Source organism: Vicugna pacos, chromosome 4, assembly GCF_048564905.1.
Source record: "Vicugna pacos chromosome 4, VicPac4, whole genome shotgun sequence".
In the NCBI taxonomy this organism is placed as follows: domain Eukaryota; kingdom Metazoa; phylum Chordata; class Mammalia; order Artiodactyla; family Camelidae; genus Vicugna; species Vicugna pacos.
The window spans coordinates 6,434,607-6,454,897 of record NC_132990.1 but is presented as its reverse complement, the minus strand read 5'-3'; the positions used below and the strand labels follow the sequence as shown (position 1 = coordinate 6,454,897).

The 20,291-nt window shown below is 44.9% G+C and overlaps 2 protein-coding genes and 1 long non-coding RNA gene across 7 annotated transcripts in view; 1 reads left to right on the top strand and 2 right to left on the bottom strand.

Moving 5' to 3' along the window:
* NAA35 (N-alpha-acetyltransferase 35, NatC auxiliary subunit) overlaps positions 1 to 5,823 on the top strand; it is an 84,468-nt gene extending 78,645 nt beyond the window's left edge. For all 4 annotated transcript variants that reach the window (XM_015243529.3, XM_006209239.4, XM_072959189.1 and 1 more), the window contains exons 19-23: positions 215 to 282; positions 1,331 to 1,471; positions 1,836 to 1,958; positions 4,529 to 4,609; positions 5,483 to 5,823. In XM_015243529.3, coding sequence (XP_015099015.1) covers positions 215 to 282; positions 1,331 to 1,471; positions 1,836 to 1,958; positions 4,529 to 4,609; positions 5,483 to 5,542 — 473 coding nt within the window. In that variant the 3' untranslated portion in view covers positions 5,543 to 5,823. The remainder of the gene's footprint in view (positions 1 to 214; positions 283 to 1,330; positions 1,472 to 1,835; positions 1,959 to 4,528; positions 4,610 to 5,482) is intronic.
* Positions 1,997 to 6,884, bottom strand: LOC107034035 (uncharacterized). The gene is made up of 3 exons (XR_012071841.1): positions 6,569 to 6,884; positions 5,069 to 5,165; positions 1,997 to 4,021 (listed from the first exon to the last, which is right to left on the bottom strand). It is a non-coding gene; the product is annotated as an uncharacterized lncRNA (long non-coding RNA).
* A 4,132-nt stretch (positions 6,885 to 11,016) lies between these two features.
* GOLM1 (golgi membrane protein 1) overlaps positions 11,017 to 20,291 on the bottom strand; it is a 71,099-nt gene continuing 61,824 nt past the window's right edge. For both annotated transcript variants that reach the window (XM_072959191.1, XM_072959190.1), the window contains exons 7-10: positions 18,388 to 18,529; positions 17,530 to 17,805; positions 15,680 to 15,793; positions 11,017 to 12,125 (exon numbers count right to left, since the gene is read on the bottom strand). In XM_072959191.1, coding sequence (XP_072815292.1) covers positions 12,049 to 12,125; positions 15,680 to 15,793; positions 17,530 to 17,805; positions 18,388 to 18,529 — 609 coding nt within the window. In that variant the 3' untranslated portion in view covers positions 11,017 to 12,048. The remainder of the gene's footprint in view (positions 12,126 to 15,679; positions 15,794 to 17,529; positions 17,806 to 18,387; positions 18,530 to 20,291) is intronic.

The window sequence follows — 20,291 nt, the reverse complement described above, 5'->3', positions numbered from 1 at the left end:
ATTCATACTAAAGTCTTACGGTACTAGCCATCTGGAGAATACAATTATTGTTTAGCCTTTCTACTGTATTTTGCTATTTGTTGATTTTGGCCATAAAATAAAACTTAGCCTTTAGGAACAAATTGTTTGAAATTGTAATTTAGCAAACAAGGTGGAAGATGTTTTATAAAGCAAGAGGAGGAAGGAGTCTGGATGATCTTCTTTTTAATTACAGTTCGCCCATTGAGCCGAGAGATCACAATGAGCCAGGCATATCAGAACATGTGTGCTGGAATGTTTAAAGTAAGTTGTTTTTTTAACTACATTGCTATTATATAGTTTAAATAAAATGAACTCTCTTCTGTGAGTCTTTCCAGGTTCTAATTTCACCTTTGTTTTCATTATCTGCTTAGTGAAAATTACCCTTTTTTCCCCAAGTCTAGTGATTTTTAACAATTGTTGACCCCTTGTCATGTGTCAGATACCTTGTACTGAGTACATTGGAGGAGACCAAGTCTAATCAGATGTGATCCTTGTCTCAAGTGCCTAGTTTATGACAAGCCAGGTGACATATATGTGGCACAGGTAATAGTTCTGACTGATGATCAGGAAAGGTTTCTTAGAAGAGGTGGGGTTTGGATTTCTTTAGAAGTGCATTGATTAGGAAGGGGGCAAGTTCCCCAGTGAATGGCCTAAGCAAAGCAGGCATTTCCAGGAGGTAGTGAGTATCTCTTAAGTTGTACTTGGCGATTCAAGAAATGATTTGAGGCAACTTATATTAAAATACATAAAACAGAACATGGACTTCTGTTTGAAAAACAGGACCAGTGCTTTTTTTGTAATTGAGTTATATTCAGTTTACAATGTTGTGTCGATTTCTGGTGTATAGCACAATTCGTCAGTCGTACATGAATATACATGTATTCATTTTCATACTCTTTTTCACCATGAACTACTACAAGATACTGAATCTGTTTCCCTGGGCAGTGCAGTATAAAGCTTTTCTTTAATATAGATGGTACACTACTTTTTCTTCAGGACCTTTTACTTGAAGGTTTCAAAGCTACTGTAAAAGCATTAGGCACGGAAGAGTAATGTGCATGTGGTACAGTTTCACCAGGAAAATTAGTAATTTGTTAGACGTGGAACTTGACTATTTTCTGTATTAAAGATGGCACATAACAGCAAAACGAATACTAAAGCCAGTTTGTTTTCTCTGCCTGTTTGTTTCTGATTTCTGAGCCTTGTTTTAACCGTGTGTCAACGGCTGTTTCTTGTTTTGTGTCCTGTAGTAATGAGGATGTTCATATTTTCATGTTGATGTCATCTTTTTTTTCTCTTTCTTCCGTAGACCATGGTAGCATTTGACATGGATGGCAAAGTACGAAAACCCAAGTTTGAGCTCGACAGTGAACAAGTTCGATACGAGCACAGATTTGCTCCATTCAACAGTGTAATGACACCACCACCAGTGCACTATTTGCAGTTCAAGGTGAACCTGTCCCTTCACATAGTTGTAAAATATTTAGTCTTAGACCTTCTTGGAGATGTGCTGTTTGTACCTAGCCGTTTTGTTGAAGTAGATAGTCCCATGGAACTGTTGTTGCACCAGTGGGATAAGTGGTAACAGCAGTTTTAAACAGTACAGAAGCCATTCGGCTGTGGTGGATGTGCTCACAACATGAACAGGTGTTTAAATAACGAGAATAATCGGAGGTGCGGTATATGAAGGCTGAGAAGTGGACAGGAAAAACGAGGGACAGGCTGAGTGTTTGCTTTAGTATCCGTATGTGAACAGACAGTCATTTTAGAGGTTTTTCATATTAAACATGTTTTGAATAATATCTTTTTTTTAGGAAATGTCTGACCTCAATAAATACAGCCCTCCTCCTCAGTCTCCAGAGCTGTACGTGGCAGCCAGCAAGCACTTTCAGCAGGCAAAAATGATACTGGAAAACATCCCGAACCCAGACCATGAGGTGAGGCCGCAGCTGCAGCGGTTCTAGAGGGAAGCGTGGCGTGTTTCTGCTAAGAATTTCGAATAGTTGTGCTAACCTAACCTTGGCAGACTTAAAATTATTTGATGAAAGAAGTAATGTAAATACCCACTTTGTGGAAATGTAGAAATTGGTGCAAAGAGAAGTTAAGACTTAGAACCATAAAGTAAGCAGGAAGAACAGAAATAAGATCCAGATTGATCCACAGCTCAGAAATGTTACCATTAAAATTTTAATCTATAGTTTACTGTATTAAAATATAATTATATAAATCTTAATCTAAAAATGATCAGATCAGTTATCACAGGAAGTAAAAACCTTATTCCACTTGACCATTTAAAACAAAGGCTATTGTTTTTGAAGACTATTTTGAGTATCATTCTACAGAGCTTAGAACTTGCAAAATGTAGAATTTCAGGCTTTTGTTAGTTTCTTAATTGATTGTATTCCTAGTTTTATTGAAATGCATTTATTCTGTGAGTCACCTGTAAAACACAGCCCATTTAGGGGAGTGTATTCGGAAGAGCACTTTAGCAGTATCTGACAAACCACAGGTCGTTGGGCCCCACAGTGCTGCCGCTTGGGATGTATCTTACAGATGGCATGTGCACGTGTGGGAAGTGATGAATACACGAGAGTATCTAGTGCAGAATTTGTAATAGTAAAAAGGTGAACAAACTTCAGAGTCCATCAGGGGGATCTTGAGGTCACATGGTATATGATTTATCAGGCAGTGGAATACTCTGCAGCCCTAAAAAGGACAAGGGAGGTATTTATGAACTGTAATGGAATGCTCCTCAGGATATATAAGCAGTTTAAAAAGCAAGTTTAAAATTAGTGTCTATAGTATGCTGCCCTTTCAATCAAAAGAAGCCAAGGAAGACTACATGTGTGAGTATTGTGAGTATAACCTGTCTCTGGCTAGATAGAGGAATTAACAGCAGCGTTTGCTTCTTGGAAGGGTTGCTCAGTGCCTTAGGGAACAGGGATAGGAGAGAGAGGACTCTTTTTTAAAGTTACTTATAACCATGTAATGAAAGAAAATAAAAGGGGGGAGTGTAAAAATTAAAGGAAGGTACCTGTAATGGATGGTGTATTTCTTTCAGTGGACTTCATTTATTTAACTCAGTAAATACTATAGAGTGCCTGCGACGTCCTAAGCAATGTGGTAGGTTCCAGCAGGGAAAAGTCACAGCCAGAAATCCAGGCCCTCCTCGGGGCAGAGCAGGCAGATAGACTGTATAATTTACTTATTTACTATTAGAAGATTATAAGTACTATGAAAAATCAAACTGGGAGTAGGGACAGCGAATGCTACAGGAGGTAGGGAGGTGGAGGGGATTAGACAGTTGAATATGGTGGCCTCTGAGCAAATCCTGGAAGAAGGTGAGGAAGCAAGTCATGGGGAATGGTGCACACATGTAAAGGTCCAGAGGCAGGAGTGCCTGGAGAACTTCAGGAACAGCCAAGGGCTGTGTGCTGGATGGGGTGCATGCCAGGGTGAGCTGTGGAGAGGTTTGAGCAGAGGTGTGACCAGATCTGATCTTTGTTCTAAAGGATCACTCTGGCCACTGTGGTGGGACCAAGGGTGGAGGCAGGGGAGCCAGTTAGCAGGCCGGTGCTGTAATCCGGGTGAAACAGTGGGTCGGAAGTGACTGCGTTGTCTAGCCAGTGAGACTGGCCGAGGGATTGGATGTGGGGTGAGAGAAGAGGAGGAATCACGGATGGCTTTGAAGTTTTTGGCCTGAGCGCTGTCTGAGTGGATTGAGCCATGGGGGGAGGACTACAGGCTGGAGCAGGCGGGGAAGCAGGGCTGGGAAGGTCAGGAGCTCAGTTTGGGACGAGCCTTTTGGATGCCCGAATGCAGCAGTCCTCTAGGTAGGTGGAGGTGTCACCTGGAGCTGAGGAGGAGCGGTTCCTGAGCTTGTGCGCATGTGTGAAGACAGGGAAGAAGAGGGAGGGGAGGACTTTTCTTCTAGCTGCTCACACCCCCTGAGAGAAACGCAGTATTCCATTCCCTTGTTCCTCGTGTGTTCAGGCGGAGCCTGTTAGACAAATGGTTGTTAGAAATAAGTTAACACTTACATTTACTACCTTCAGGTATGGGTCTCAGCTCATGTTAATTCAATCCTCACAACAAATCCTTGCAGGATGGGTAAATTAATATCCCCATTTTATAGATGAAGAAACTGAGGAACAGAGAGGTTAGAAAACTTCCAGAGGTTTCATAGCTAGTAAGTGGCAAAGCTGGAATTTGTAAACGGACAGCCTGACTCCAGAGTCCATGCCCTAAACACTATGGTGGTGTCTTTGCAGGATTCCGCAGCCTAACGTTAGATTTTGTTTTGATGAAAGCAAGATACAGTAGCCCTTTCAGGTTCGTTCTGTATTAACTAAAAGACGTATGATGGTGTTCATGTTTTTAAATTGCCTTTATTTTAATAAAATCTCAACACTTATATTGTACCCAGTTCCTATTAGTATCTATAAATCAGGATATTTTGACTATGAATTTTATGTTTTGATAGCTTTATGTTGCTCATTGTGTTTAGGTCAGCAGAATTTTAAAGGTTGCCAAACCCAACTTTGTGGTTATGAAGTTGTTGGCAGGAGGACACAAAAAGGAATCTAAGGTAAGTATCTTGTGTGGAAAATACATGGTCTTAAATTATTGTAAAACTTCACTTTGTTTCAGTCAGATGTGTAAATATTACAGAAAAGTTAAAACGCTTATAAAAACTATTCTAAACAAGGTTCAACTGCAGAAAGTAGAGCTCGCCACTTTGCCTTGAAATGTACAGATTTTGTTGACTTAAAATCTCTGAAGTCTGCCCTTCCATGTAGATTACTGAATGACTGGAGGTAATAAAAGAAATGTGTAAAAAAAAATTTATGGGTGAAGTATTTAGAAAGCCACCTGCTTTTAGAAAAGTGAATGCTTCAATAATTAAAGACGTAAGTGGCTCAGGAGATGGGAGACTGTGTAAGCTCCCCTTGGCAGCGTTGCTGCATCAGCGTGGTGCAGAAGTGAGAGGCCGGCCACTGAGGCATTTTTGGTGCCATTTGCCCATTTTTGCCCATCTTATAGGTACCTGTTTACTCCCCATTGCTTTTCTGTTCCTTTGCTCCCTCAATCTCCGGCTCTGCTTTACCAGTGACTCATTTCATTGCTCCGGAGTATCAGCAATCCTGGAATTAAAACAAAATTCCTGACCCCTGACCCCTTCCTGTAATTTAAGTCCATTTTCCTTTGTTAACTATTCTTGGAAGATAGAAAACTACCGGTCAGCATGTTTCCTAATGCCCGTCATAAATCTAGAGCTAAGCTAATCATCTTCCCCTCCAGGTTAGTGCCTGACTTAACATTTTTGTCATTAAACCAATTTTTTAATCTTTTTTGCTACCTTGTCTCTAAAAACATGAGAAGCTCTAAAATTAAAGTAGTCTCTGTTCTGTTTACTGTCAGAATACGTGTCAGGTATACTGATTGACTGTTTTCTTTGCAGGTTCCTCCTGAATTTGATTTCTCTGCTCACAAATACTTTCCTGTTGTGAAACTTGTTTGAGAGACTGAAAAGGTGACCAAAGGGGTGGGATCTACTTTCAGATTCTACTCTTAGAGGATCTGTCCATCAGTCTTACCACATGACGTGAGGTGAAATGGCTTTCTTGGATAACAGCCCATTATAAGGAATACTTTTAATTTGACAGCCTTATATGACATGAATGAAAACTGCTGTTTTAAAGTGGTTTATTATGTTCCATGGATGAAACTGGTCTTATTGAGTGCATTGATGAACGTTATATGGTTTTATTACAGATTTAATCATAAATCATTTTTTATGAATGATTGAGTGAAAATAGTGTTTGTAAAGGTTAATAAATTTCTTGACAAAAAATGCAGTACTGGAGATGAAAACCAATAGCACTTTGAACTACTCAAATCTTAACATGTACCAACAAACACAAATTATCCAAAAGTTTCAGATCAAGGGCTTTTTGGCAAAATACATTTAAAAGAGATTGTAGTAGGGGGCTTCTCGGCTATATAGGGAGACTGATTTTGTGTTAAGGTGTCTTAAATTATATATCAGAATAGATTTTTTTTAAAAATCCTTTACCTGTTAATTTTGGTACTTTAAAAAGATATTTGCTAGTGACATTATTCAAAAGGTAAGAATGTGTAGATTGTTCATTTTTAGGGTTACATTTAAACTTGGCATACTGCTTTTTATTACTTCATATTCAGTTTAACCCATGAAACATTCTCAAATGGGGTCTTTCCAGTATCCTCTGGCTTAAATTCACCTGCAAGTGCCAGCACCCCCTTCCCGCCCCCCGTCTTCCTTTGCTGCCAATTCCTTTCTGCTCTGCTGTCCTGGCTCCTGCCTCCGTGGCTCTGGGGCTCCCCTTCTGCCCTCCACAGGGGGAGCTACACTGTGCCTTAAACTGACTTCTGGCTTGGCTTAAAACTAGGTAGGAACAGTTTGATATTTGCTCTATCCTTAAAGGGGTTCTGGGTTTCAAATGTCTTAACTCTGATTTGACACCTTTCTTGCAAATGTGAGACTGAACCTTGACTTCTGGCTCACCTGAGTGAGGCCTGCCTGCTGCAGTAGAGCTGGCTGCAGAGCAAGGGCTTTCCTGACTCCTTTCTTCTCAGCTGTTGAAGCAGACTCTCTACCTAGAATGGTGACACGTGTATCAGCCAGGAACAGCCATTAGGCATCCTGAAATTTCAGAACCCAGAAATCTTTATTAAAAAAAGAAGAAGGAAAGTAGCCTGTACAACAGAAACTTGAGCTACGAAGAAACAGATGGATCGGTTGTTACCTATTCTGTTATTAGTTTGTTGAGAAGGAAGACAGCATTGTTTCAGGCTGGTAATTTCTGAAAGTTACAAACAAAAGAGACAAACGGTTGGAAATAGGCAATAGAAGAAAGAATCAAAAGAAACAACGAGGCTAACAGACAGCAAGGTCTGGCACACAGCCAAGCCTGAGGCAAACCGGAAGACTCAGACTAAGAGGCCTTGTTAACCTGCTGTCTGATGAGGTCCCCTGCCGTCAGTGAGAGCCACTGAGGCGGCTCGGGCTCACCGAAGAGCGCCTTAGGCCATTTTTTTCAGGAGTGGGTCTTCCTAAGTTAACTATCAACTGAAAGCAAGATTCTTAGTGTAATATTACTGACAGAACCAGGTGTTTTCCTTTAAGTAGCTTTAGTATTTTTTTTTTAACTGTAGGTTTCTAATCTGAAAAGCAGAAAGATTTTTTAAAAGTTCTAAAAAAGCAACTATCATTCAAGGTGCTAAAAAATGATGGAAAAAAGACTGATTTTACAGCTTTATGACTGCAGAAGAGCAAAGGAGATTTAGCAGGAAAATAATGCAGGGCCACATACAGCGAAAAGGCCTAGGATAAGGACGAAAATGGGCCCACTGGATTTGACAGAGGTTCCTGGAGCAATAATGAGGACTGCCTGGAAGAGGTGGGGCAGAATCAGGAGAGCAGGCCGAGGTGTTAGTGAGGAGGGTGAAGTAAGGGAGACAGAGTCACTGTGAAGCACTGATTTCCCCACATTCATACTTGCCCCATCCTATTCTTAGAGGAGCTGATCAGATCATAAAAGATTCACTGTTCTCTGGTTAGTTACACAGTCTTCACCCAAGAACGAGGGGTTCCGTCCTCCCCTTGGCTTCTCAAGCTGCAGCCTCACTGCTTTGCCTCTGACCACCAAGCCCTTCAGGTTTCAGCTGAAATGTTACATCTACAGAAAAGGCTCCTCCCTCTCCTGGTTTAGGCCATACCCTTAAAAAGTGCTTAGCTTTTTCAGTTGTGATTTAAGTAATTAGTTGTTTCTATCTTCCCAACAATAGTATAAACTTGAGAAAAAGGCCTTCATCTTTCCAGAACCTGCTCGCTCAACTAATGGGATGGGAAAGACATCCTGGAGGCACTCATCTGGAAAACTGAACAGAGAAGGTACAACAAGGCCTCTAAGGCAGCAGAAGGCTCCCTTTAACAGAAGGGACACTAGAAGTGCAGAAGAATTGAAAGTAGGAACCGGAGGTGGCAAGTTGGAGTCTGGTAGCCTTGCCCATAAACAGTTTGCTTCAGCTGATGAAATTGGTTTGAAAATACTTGACAAATCAACCAATCTAAGCACAAATTGGTATATCACATACTTCTAAATCTAAGGAGAGTAAGGAACCAGAACTGGTTGCTTTTGCAATAAGGAACCATAAAATACAATTTGGAATGACTGAATACTGTCATCATCCTGCAGCTGCCAAGAGTGTTTTTCAAATTTGCTTATGAAGAGATGAAACGACCTAAGATCTCACAGCAGACCACCTGTGCGTTCACTTACACGGCTAAGCTTTTGTTCAGTAGTCCTGCTAACCCCACCTTCTATCCCCTTCCATTTAAAAGAGAATGTGTCAGCTTTTGGTGGGTCACATAAAGTTATTATGCAAACGCTGAATTTCTCAACTACTGCAAACCTGCAGCCTTTTGTTTTGATCACGGATATATTATCTGCTGACTTCTAGAATAACTTCTGAATGAGCACATCTCAAAACACCAGAGCAAGGACACGACTATGCCAAGGTTGTCCTTTACAGGGAGAAAACTGGCAACTGCAGACTGCTGGCTAAGGCCACAGAACTGCTCTTCTGATTGATACTCAGATGGTAAAGACTGATAACGTAGCAGCTTTTCGGGCTGAGTTAGAACAGAGGTGAAGGTTTTTAGTTCTGGATCAAGGCAGACATGATACGTCACATGGGAGGTCCCACCATCATCTCACTACAGCTCTGAGAGAGACAAACTAGTACACAGCGCGCTGTAACATCAGGAGCTTCCCATGGACTGACTTACCTCTTAAGCCTTGAGTTTTCATCCTAATTCCCATGTGTCAGCATTCATTCTAAAAAGGCATTTGTTCGTCAAAATCCGTTCATAAAGGTTCTGAAAGGCAAAACTTCAGTTACATGAAAAATTAAGTTTATCTAGGACCACATCTCTGATCAGTCACAATCATTTATTTAGACTTCAGTCAGATATTTACCAGGAAGCCCTCACAGTATTAGACTCTCTGTAGGGGTATGAAGTGTGAGCACGGTAGGGCCTGTGTCTACTTTAGAACATACAAATTTCTTCTAAGGAATAATGATAAAAAACAAGCATTTGTCTCAGTTAGGGCCAGGGACTTGGTTCATAAAAAGTCATTATCTTAAGTTTATATATAGTTTACAGATGAGAATGTTTCAGGTCATATAACTTTTCCCAGAGACGTGTTTCGCAGGCACACCAACAAAGATTAAAAAAAAAAAAAACTAAACTGTTTCTAATGCCTGTGAAGATACCTACGTTGAGTAATCCTTCAGTGTATATACATTATCAGAATCTCACAGACCAGTTGTTCAGCAACAGTGGCTTAGCACACTTTTAAGTGTTGCCCTCTTAGTTAAATAGTATACGAACATCCAAATACGCAACATGAGCCATTTCCCTAACTTTCTAACATTAAGGAACATTTTCAAAAGCTAAGCTACATGAAAAAAATGTTAGTATAACCCAGTTAATGGAAACTTAAAATACACGTTTGTTGTCAAACTCATTTCAATGACAAGTGTTAAAGTTGGTTGAGTGTACTATAAACTTATTATTTATAATAATCTTTTAGGCCAGAACACATAGTGGGAATAGACCAATTTCCCCTGGACCTTAAAGGACCCTGAAATCACAATTCCATCATTCCAAGTTCTATGAATAGATAAATACCCATTACCAGTTAAAAGAAGCATGCTAGTTATCAAGCTGGTTATTCGACGACAGCATACTGAGTTAACAGGTAATGGTTTATTTCTCAAATTACATCACAAAATTATATTCTGTGTAGTGATTAGACTATTCATGGAATCTAATCCGAGGGTTGCTTAGGGAATCTTCATCTGCAGACCTACCTGCAGGAAAAAAAGATCAAATGAACCATCACTCTCATCTGCACAGCACTTGAGAGTACAGGAGGGTGTGAATCAAACTGTTCGTACCTGTTAAAAACTGGAACAGATGCTGACTTACTTTTGGATGAACCCAGAAGACCAAGGTCAGGGGTCTGATACCTATTTGATGCTTATCACACAGGTTTTTGTTTTGCTTTTTGAATAACCATGACACCTCTAAATTGTTGCCTTGGAAGAGGTTACCTGTGATCCCAAGGGAAGCCTGTGGTAATAAAGCGTGACTGCTTGAAGAAATAGCTCAAAGTACACACCTCCTGAACAAATGGCCTTCTGGTGCCTCTGCACAGGAAGATGAAATTATTATTTCTATTTATACTGGCATCCCATCTCATTCCACAGAAGGTTTAAGAAGGCAAACCACCGTCCTAAATCCACAGTTAAAAGCTGATTAAGGATCCAGTGGGGGGGAGGGGGAAGACTGGAAGTTTTAAAAGCTGAACTAGCAAAGAGTATTTTATTTCTCAGCTACTCTCAGCACACTGATTAAACAGGAGGTGAATCAAGGCCAACAAGCAAGAGAGACTGTCACCCCTAAGACCAGGACACAAGGCAGGTTGGACAAAGACTGGGATACACACCTCATAAAGCTACTTTCTGTCCTTCTTCAGTTGCCTTTTCTGGATGGGAAGTTTAATCTTATTGATTGGGTAAAGGAATATCATACAGCATTCACGGTGGAGATCTTAACCTGAACGCAAGCCAGGTCCTGCCTTCAGCGACTGCCGGGGGCCCTGAGAGTCCACAGCTGGGTGTGAGGCCGGGCACTCCAGCTCCCGGGCTGGCTGGGCCCCCGTCCCCTCTGTTAGACGAGAGGGTTGTATCAAATGACCTGAGGCCCCTGCATCTCAAATCCTGACTTGAGATGTGTTTTACTGTGAGCATCACCACCCTCTTACCCTTCAGAGAGCCTCACTGAAAGTCATCGGCGTGGCTGCCGGTCATTCACCAGCCTGGCCAAAGCCTGTCACCTTAAATATTAAGAACCAACTTAAGTCAGACCCGATGTCACTGCTATCAGTGTAAATTAGGTTTACTTTTGAGTTGATTTACATTAACTTTTGATTTTAAATCAGTTTCGTGCTAGTCCTTGAGCACAAGCTAAATGTGTAAACACAGAAACAACTGCTGCATTTCTCTTGCCTTTCTAAACTCCCCCAGTCTGTCTGCTGTCTCTCCTTCACCATCAGCCTTCTCCCCTTTCTCCCACGAGTGCAGGAGGCCGCTCGCCCACAACAGACAGGCCCTGGGCGCGGGGCCGGCGTCCCCTCTGCTGTGGCCCCTGTCGTGTCAAAGGGCTGACTGGCACGCGGCTCCTCCTGGCTTGACTTAGCACAGAGGATTCAGCTCTGCCCGCAGAGCAAGGCAGAGCAAGGGCAGATCACAGGTGTTCAAGTTACAGGTCACTTACAAGCACTCTGCACATTAATGACAAGGGCCATTATACAGGCAGTCTTTTTAAAGATTCTCGCACAGAACACCTCTGTGTTTGGACGCTTTTAACACCATTGAAAGTGATGTCTGTGTTCACAGTCAGCGCTCTGAGCTGCTGTCTATCAGAACTAGGAGTGAGCACAGGAGGATAAACCAAAACCATTCAGTGCCGGCAGGAAAGAGTGGAAGTCACGGGCTGGTCCCCGTTGCCCAGCTCAGCACCAGGAGCGTGACTCCAGGGCAAACTGAGGAAGAGGCGCTGTCAGCGCGGCGGGCCTCCTTCACGTCGCGGTCCTGCTGCACGGTGGCACGCCACCGTCTGCGCCACACCTGAAGGATGGCCTGGGTTCTGTTTTTGGTGTGGATCTTCTCATGAAACACCTATTAGCCAACAAATTTCGACGACTTTGACATCTTAAGATAGACGCTTCAAAAGTACCCCCAAAACAGTCTCAAAGACGGTCTCATTTTCCTACATAGTAAATACACACTAAAACTCCACAACAGTCATCTTTAGATGTTTACTTAGTGCATTTCACAGTATTCCGTCCCTCATGAATATTCTGTAGTGATCTCTGTTCAATTCAGAAACAAAGTATGTGATTCCAGTTTGATTCAGAGTGTTTGATTCCTCTTTTCAGGCTGGTCAAGTAAATTTATCGAGTCTCCTTTCTGATTTTCAGCGTTAAGAACTAAAAGAGGGGGAAAACAAAACAAAAACAAAGTTCTAGTATTAAAGATTTTGAGAAACCAGCCCAAGTAGGTCCCATTTGACCTAAGTGTCCAGAAACTGTGTCATCTAGAGAACTGTCTCTCCCCCAGTGACATTATAACATGAACTGCAGTCCTAACCAAGGACAGGAGAGCAAGAGGCGTACAGGTAGAGCCAACCACCTTGTTGGTTGGTCCACGAAGCGGAGCAAAACCATCCAGAAACCCCACCACTGGGGAGGGTACAGCTCAGTGCAGAGCACATGCTTGCCATGCACAAGGTCCTGGGTTCAGTCCCCAGGACCTCCATTAAAAGTAACAATAAATAAATAAACCTCATTACCTTCCTGCTCTAAAAACGGGAAAAAAAACAACCCTGTAAAAACCCCACAATTGTTTAAAATCATGAAATAATGCTCCACGTCCTACAAAATGGACAATATGATATGCACTCATAGAATTTTTGATCTGACTCTCGTGTGCTGCATGAGTCTGTTCGTGCACCCTGGAAGCGCACTGCAAGCTGGAACTAACGCCTTTTTCTTCTAATTTCCCTGGAGCAAGCGGGGAAACTATCTCAATTACTATCAGTTACACAATTAAACTATCTCAGTGACACATTTTAAAATGACAATGACTTAAAATTCTTTCTTAAGAGAGCTGACAAAACATTTATCTTCTTTAGTTCGCCTACCTCAATTTGTTTAAAGCCTCAGCAGGTACAAGGTCAAGTCCTCAGAAAGACCCCGGGTGTAGGGGATGAAGGATCCCATGGCATCACTGCGAAGCCAACACCTAGTAGGATGCTAGACTCACTTAAAAGAATGTGGAAGATGTAATACACTTCTAATCTGAATTCAAGAAGGAATCAAAAAGGAAAGAAGCATTAAATTCAAAGAGATCTTGGTTGGGATTTTCCAGAGCACCTAGACTTGCCAGATATTAAAAAAAAAGGGGAAAAAAAGCTGTTATACTTTGAGCAACGTGCTACAGTGCAAATCAACAGAGAAACCGATGGAGGAGAAATAGAAAAATCCAAAAATGAGAACCAAGTACGTATGTTAATTTAGTGTTTGGTGAAGGCAGCACCTCATATCACTGACTCTGACGGTGATTTGAGGCGGTGCTGGGCCCACTGGAAAGCCCTTTGGAAAAAGAAAATTGTGCCTGCACCTCGTGCTATACCCTGAATACATCTGAAATGAATCTAATGAATCAAGAGACCTAAATGTTAAATGTGAAAGCAGAAGAGGATTCTGGAAAGATGGTGAAACACTGCCACAGTTTTTGAATCAGAGTCCCTACATAAAGCAACTAAATTTAAAAACTCAAACTGGAGAACATTTACAGCAGAACTAGATGACAAGGAGTCCTGCAGACCCCAAAATCCAAGCCGTTACAATGAACAGCAGCGTCTGGGAAGAAACCAGAGGGAAGCAATGGAGCATCGGATGGAGCTGAGGACAGCAGGGACCCTGCCCGCCACAGGCTGACCCCTGCCCCGAGCCCCCGGGCGGGTGGGAGAGTCGCTGCTGTCCTCAGAGCAGGTGGCCCCAGTGTCCACGGTAAGACTAAGGGGCTGGGGGAGGCCCGTGAACCTCTGAAACTGGCCACCAGGGCTCCTCTCTGGGTCCTTCCCAGGTGGAGCCCCTCAGAGAGAAGTGCTGTGTGGACTGGAGCCGTGGCTGAGCAGGACAGGAGACGACGGAAGCTGGAGGTTCAGACACAAGTGGGGAGGGCCCCCCGGCCCAAGGCCATGCGACAACGTGAACATCAGAAACGATAATAAATGCAACTGAGTGAAACCCGTCAAAAAGGTTTAAATCCTTCAGTTTATATTTTTAAATGGTCGCCTTCAGAAGATGAGAGGAAATAATTCCTTACTGGGAAAACTGGGAAATAGAGAGAAAGCAGCATTCACCCTGTCTGTGCCGTATGAGCACCACTGACTTGTCTATAAAACGAGCAACTGACTCAGAACCCCACCTCTGGGTATGGGCTGCGACCTGACCTGCAGGGAACGCAGGAAAGAAGGACACAGGTAAAACGCGCTGGGACAACACAGCCAGCACCATCCAGACTGCAGGGGATCCCAGGTCTAACGGCCCTGGCTCTTTAACAGACTGAAAAAAAAAAAAGAAAAGAAAGGATGGAGGGGGACTTAAAGACATACCAGATTTAATAAAACGGGCATCTGATAAGACTAAACTCTGGTGTCGGGGATGCCCACTTGGATGATAAACCCATAAAGAAATCCAAGAAAATGCCAACTAGAAAGGTCAGGGTAGATGTTTCTGCTGCAGGGAGGGAAGGTGCTGGGATGGGACAGGCGACAGAAAAGGGGCCCCTGCAGGGCTGGCCAAGTTCTAGCTTTTGACCAGGGAAGGGGGCAGCGGGCAGTTACAAGGTGTCCGCTTTCTAATAATTCCTTTGTGTTATGTGGTTTTCTGGATGTTTTACTTCATAACAGAACCAAAAGGAAAACATGAAAGCATACTGAACAAAAACATAGGTGAATTCCTTTCAACTGTAGATGGGAAAACTGTGACTCCATATCCAGAGGCCATAAAAGACATACAAACTTTAAAAACTTTCACAAGGCAAAAGACAAGCAAAACCAAGACAGACTGCTAGAAAGTACTTGTCACTTACATCACAGATAAAGCCAATCTCCCTAGCATCTAAAGAGCTCTTAAAAATGGAGAAAGTACCAAGAATCTGATAGAAAAAGTGAATTTTAAAAAAGGAAACCTTGAGTCCATGGTGATACTAAAACAACAAGCAAGAGGGCGTGTGCGTGCACGCGAGCACACGCACACAACGCAGGTCCACGGGGCTGAGGGTGCTCCTTAAAGAATGGCCGCTGATAAATACGAAGAGTGACCATTTAAACAACCGTTTTCAATGGATAGCAAAGCCACACCATTTCAAAGCATCCCCCTCTAGATGACGAATTAGCTACAAAGGGAATCTGGGCCTTCGCCATGGAGAGAACACCTCGATCAGCCTGCCACCGAGTGCCTTCTGGTGTGAAGCTAGAGGAACAGACCGCAGCTGTTAACAGTGCTCAACCTGAATCCAGTCACAAGGGGATAGACGACTCCAGAATCTGATCATCACACTGGCCTGGACTTTTCAAAAATTCTAAATAATAAAAATACAGAGGGCTACTATAAAAAATTGCCTGGAAGCTCGGTGCACATATCAAGGCTTTTTAAGTGGTGCTGTGGAGTGATGAAGCGGTGACCTATCATTTTGTTGGGAAATCCCTACTCGTCACTGACAAATCCTCACCGATTCCTGAGGGCCTGAGCCCACATTGCACACGCGGACTTCCTGAAAGGTCTCACCATGGCCCTCCCTCCACCCTTCACCTCCACCGCCCCTCTCCAAGGCTTCTCAAGAGCAGAGTCTTCAAATGATGGATGATTCACAGTATCATTGTAGCGATTCAGTGCATGGGCACTCCAGAAGAAAAGGACCAGAAAGCAGAAATAAAAGGTGGCCCCAGCCCCACCCCACCTCCCGTAATTACCGTTTCTGTTTTTGTCATTCCCCACGAGGGCCGCCTGCTTGTCTGTCTCAGATTCCGCCTCATTTTCATCCATGTTGTACTCATCATCTGATCCCAGCTTTTGCTGCTTTCTCCCTGTAAAATGAGCACAGAGCCTTGAAACTGAAGCTCCATCACCTGTCAATGCCGTGGGAACATGTGAGCCCAGGTGCGGGGTTACCCCAATCCTGGTTTAACAAGCAGATCCGTTTGCTTCCTCTCAGGAAATGACAGGGACTCATGCACTTGCTTCCAGTGCAGATACCCTGCGGGAGTCCTCCCTCTGTGTCCAGTGCGGATACCCTGCGGGAGTCCTCCCTCTGTGTGCTCCCCACTCCAACCCTGAATCTATGTAAAACAGGGCCCTAAATAAAGGGCTACATTCCAGACTGGAAATGGGGTACACTAGCTAACCAGATCAGAATCCTAGGTTTTTACAGAGACAATCAACTCAAGGTTAAAGGAAGGCACCACTGTTTTTGGAAACTGGTTTCTGGTTAATGACAGCATCTCCTTAGAATGGCTCATAGCTCCAAGAGAAGGAAATGGAGTGGCTATTGTGAAAGAGAGGATAAAGGTTTCCATCACACATAGGAATTAGATCATTCATCACTGCATTCATTCCTGGAAAGAACAGCAACCAGAAAAGACCAGTGCATTCAAGAAACATTCATGGGGGGGAGGGTAGAGCTCAGTGGTAAAGGGTGTGCTCACCGTGCACAAGGTCCTGGGTTCAATCCCCAGTAGGTCCGTTAAAAAATATAAATAAAAGAAAGAAAAGCAATTATCTCCCCTCCAAAAAAAATTTTTTTAAAGAAAAAATGTATTCATAGGGTTTAATGTAAACATTTTATATCTATATATGGGCAGGTAAACAAAGTCTTTTGTGAAGAAAAGCATCTCTGGAAAAGTCAGCTCAAGTTCCCCTGGAGGGGAACTGAAGCCCCGGCCTGAGTGCGGGTGGCTGGATTCTGCAGATCAGGTCACGCAACCAGCCCGGAGCGCGGTGGGCCCCCAGGCCCTGCAGGATCTTAGGACTCGGGGTAGCGCTTACACTTCACGACCAGCGGCTGAGCAGTCTGAAACCTGAGTACCGCTGGATCAGCCAACCCCAAGTTTCCTGTTTTCTTTTTCTTCCCCAGATCTTTAACTGAGAATTTGTGAGAACACATTCTTCAGAAGCTCAGGTGAAAATTCGATTTAAGTAGAATCAGGGTAACTTCCGCAAATAAGCACATTCCCCAACCTCGGTTCCTTGATCAGACCCACCACACACGTATCTTCTGCCTGAGTGCTCCAGGTGCAGCCAGGACTGAAATTTCCATCTCTAAGGGACCAAAATACATCCCAGCATATTCTGTTGATCTGTTTCCCACACTTCCCTTAAAAAAGAGAAAAGTCAACCAGGCCAGAAAAGTGGGGTTCCTACGCCACTTTCCCGCAACACCCAAACACGCCTGAAGCTCCACGGACCCGCCCCTTCCTCCCACATCTGTCCACCAGGCGCCGCGGCGACTGCGTGAGGAGTGGAGAGAGGAGGCCGGGCGCGCGGTCCCCCTGCAGGGGGCCTGCGTGTCCCGGAAGCTCAGCTCCCGCCACAAGGTCTTCCACCCAGAAAGTCCCCTGGCTCCGTGTGCGCGTTACTTATGAAAGTCTACGCGCTGGGCAGTGCGTGGCTCTTCCGTCCTGCCTCCTGCTTAGTAACGGACACCAAACCCAGCCACCAAACAAGGCGCCACGCGGTGAGCCGCGGTTCGGGCCGCTCCCTGTGGCCCGTCCAGCGTCGGGAAGGGGGGCGAGAAGGCCGGGCCCGTGGGCCGCGCGCCACACACCTTCCGCGCCGGGCTCCTGCTCCTCCTCCTGCCCGTCGCGGATGACGAGCTGCTCCCGCTCGGGGCCCTCCTCCTCCGGATCCTCCTGGCTCGCCAACAGCGCGGCCGGCACCCGCGGGGTCTGGCCGGGCGCTGCCTCCGCGGGCTCCGCGCCGCCTCTTCCGGCCACGCGGCCGTCCGGGGCCGCAGCCGGCTCTCGGCCCGGCTCCGGCGGCAGCCCCGGGCCGTCCCTCCGAAGCTCCTCCTTGCTGACGACCTGCATCTCCGGGGCTTCCTCTGTGCACGAAACACAGTGAGCTGTGACCTCCCGGCAAGGAGTTTAATTAAAGTTAAACCAGAAACCCTGGTCCCACTCAAGCCCAGAGCCGTCCCACGGGCTGCGGATGGGCGGGCGGCCGGGTCCCCTACCCCGCGGCCTCAGCAGACCCCAGGCCGCTCTGCCTGCGGCTCGGCTGCACAACCACGAGCAAGAGGAAAGTGGTTTCGAAACAAAATCTGACCTGAGGCTCTGGATCACAGTGCGGGGCCACAAGCGGAGGCGGCGGCCCTGCTGAGGGCGTCTGACCATCGCGTCTGTGAGACACTAGCTCGGAGCCCAGGACACTGCCCGGGGCTCGGCCACCTCCCCTCGGTCCCACTGACCCACCAACGCCCCGAATGAAGCCCCGGCCCCAGCCTGCCTGTGCGCAGCTGCCAAAGAAAGGCACCCCGCCTACCAGCGCGAGAAGCCAGTAGCACAGAGGCAGGGCCCCGGGCCCCGGGCCCCGAGTCCAGGCGCCCGGAGAGCCTCGCCCGCCGCCCGCCGCCCCCGCCGCCGGCACCCAGGGCCTCCGCGTGTCACGGCCACGCGTCGCTTACCTTTCTCACCGTGTCTCTTCAGATCCAAAGCCGCCTCAGAACTGGGGGCCGGGGTCTGGGGCTCGCCCTTGCTGGGCGCGTCTCCTGCCCGGGGCGGGCCGGCTTCCTGCGGCCGGGGCTGCGGCTCACTGGCCGCTCGGGGCTGAAACAGGAGCACAGGACGCCAGGCCGGGGCTGGTGACCACGAGCCTTCAACAACCCCGAGCAGCGCCGGGGGGCACCACGTCCTTCTGACAAGTAGTAACACCGAAACCCTGAGAATCGCTGTGACCTACCCCCATCGTGTCCCGCCACCTGGCACCAATCAGATCTGGGGGGGAGTCAAGATCGCCCAGAAAAAACTTTCAGTCGATTAACAAGGAAAAAGACGACTTGAACAACACTGCAAACCAACCCAACAAGAGCAAAATACACACTCTTGTCAAGTGCACACGACAATTCTCCAGGACAGCCAGGTGCCAGGCCACAAAACCAACCTCAACAAACGTTAAATGACTGGAACCACGCCATGTATGTTCCCCAGTCACAATGGAACAAAATTATAAATCAAACAGCATGTAAGCTGAGAAACTCACAAATATGTGGAAGTTAGACAACACGCTCCTTAAGTAACCGATGGGCCGAAGGAATCACAAGACAAGGAGAAACCCCAAGGAACGTTAAGATGAACACACAACACACCAGACTCATGGAAGGCAGCCAAAGCAACGCCGAGAGGGAAATCCACACAGAGCCCAAACCAATGACCCAGTCTTCCACCTTGAGACACTGGGAAAAGAGCAAACTAAACCTAAAGCAAAGAAGGATAGAAGACAGATCAGAGCAGGAATTCATGACACGGAAAAGAAAAACAATTAAAAAAATCAACGTGGGGAGGGAATAGCTCAGTACCGCCATTAAATAGATAGATAGGTAAAACTTAATAAGCACGCCCCCCCCAAAAATGAAAAAAGTTTTTTTAGTTTTAAAAAAGAAAAAAAAATCATTGAAACCAAAAGTAGTTCTCTAAAAGATGAACAAAATTGACAAAGCTTTATTTAGCTACATTAATTGAGAATAAAAAAAGACACAAAGTACTAAAATAAAAAATGCTTGGGGAGGGAATAACACTATCAACTTTACATAAAAAAAAAGTTGGGTTTTTTCTTTTGCCTTGTTTGTTTTACGAGGGGGAGGTGATTAGGTTTCTTCACTGGTTTCCACTTGGAGAAGGTACAGGAACTGAACCCTGGACCTCTTGGGTGTGGGGCATGCACTCTACCACTTGAGTTATAACCCTTCCCCCCAAAAAAGTTGTATTATAAGGAAATACTAAGAACAACTGCTCACCATGTTTGACAGCTCAGATGAAACAGACAAGTTCTTAGAAAGACACACTCTATCAAACTGATTCAAGAAGCAGAAAATCTGAGCAAAAGACTGAAGTAGTCATTTAAAAATTTCCCCCCCAAAAAAGCCTAGTTCCAAATTCACCAGTGAATTCTACCAAACATTTAACACCAAATCTTCACAAACTCCTTCAAAAAGCAGAAGGAATACTACTCAGCTCATTCTGAGGCCAGTAATTATCCTGATACCAAAGCCAAAGACACTACAAGAAGATAAAAGTGTAACATAATATGAATATAGACCCCCAAATCATCAACAAAATACTAGCAAATCAAATCAAGGAACATACAAAAGGATTATACACCACGGCCAAGGGGGAGTTATCCCAGCAATGCAAGGTTAGCTTAACATCTAAAGATCAGAGTAACACCGTGTCGACAGCATAAAGGACAAAACACGTGATCATCTCAACAGATGCAGAAAAAACACTGGCAAAATCTAGCAGATCTTCTTGATAAGAACACTCAACAAATAAGAATGGGGTGGAGGGGGGAGAACTTCCTCATTTGGATAAT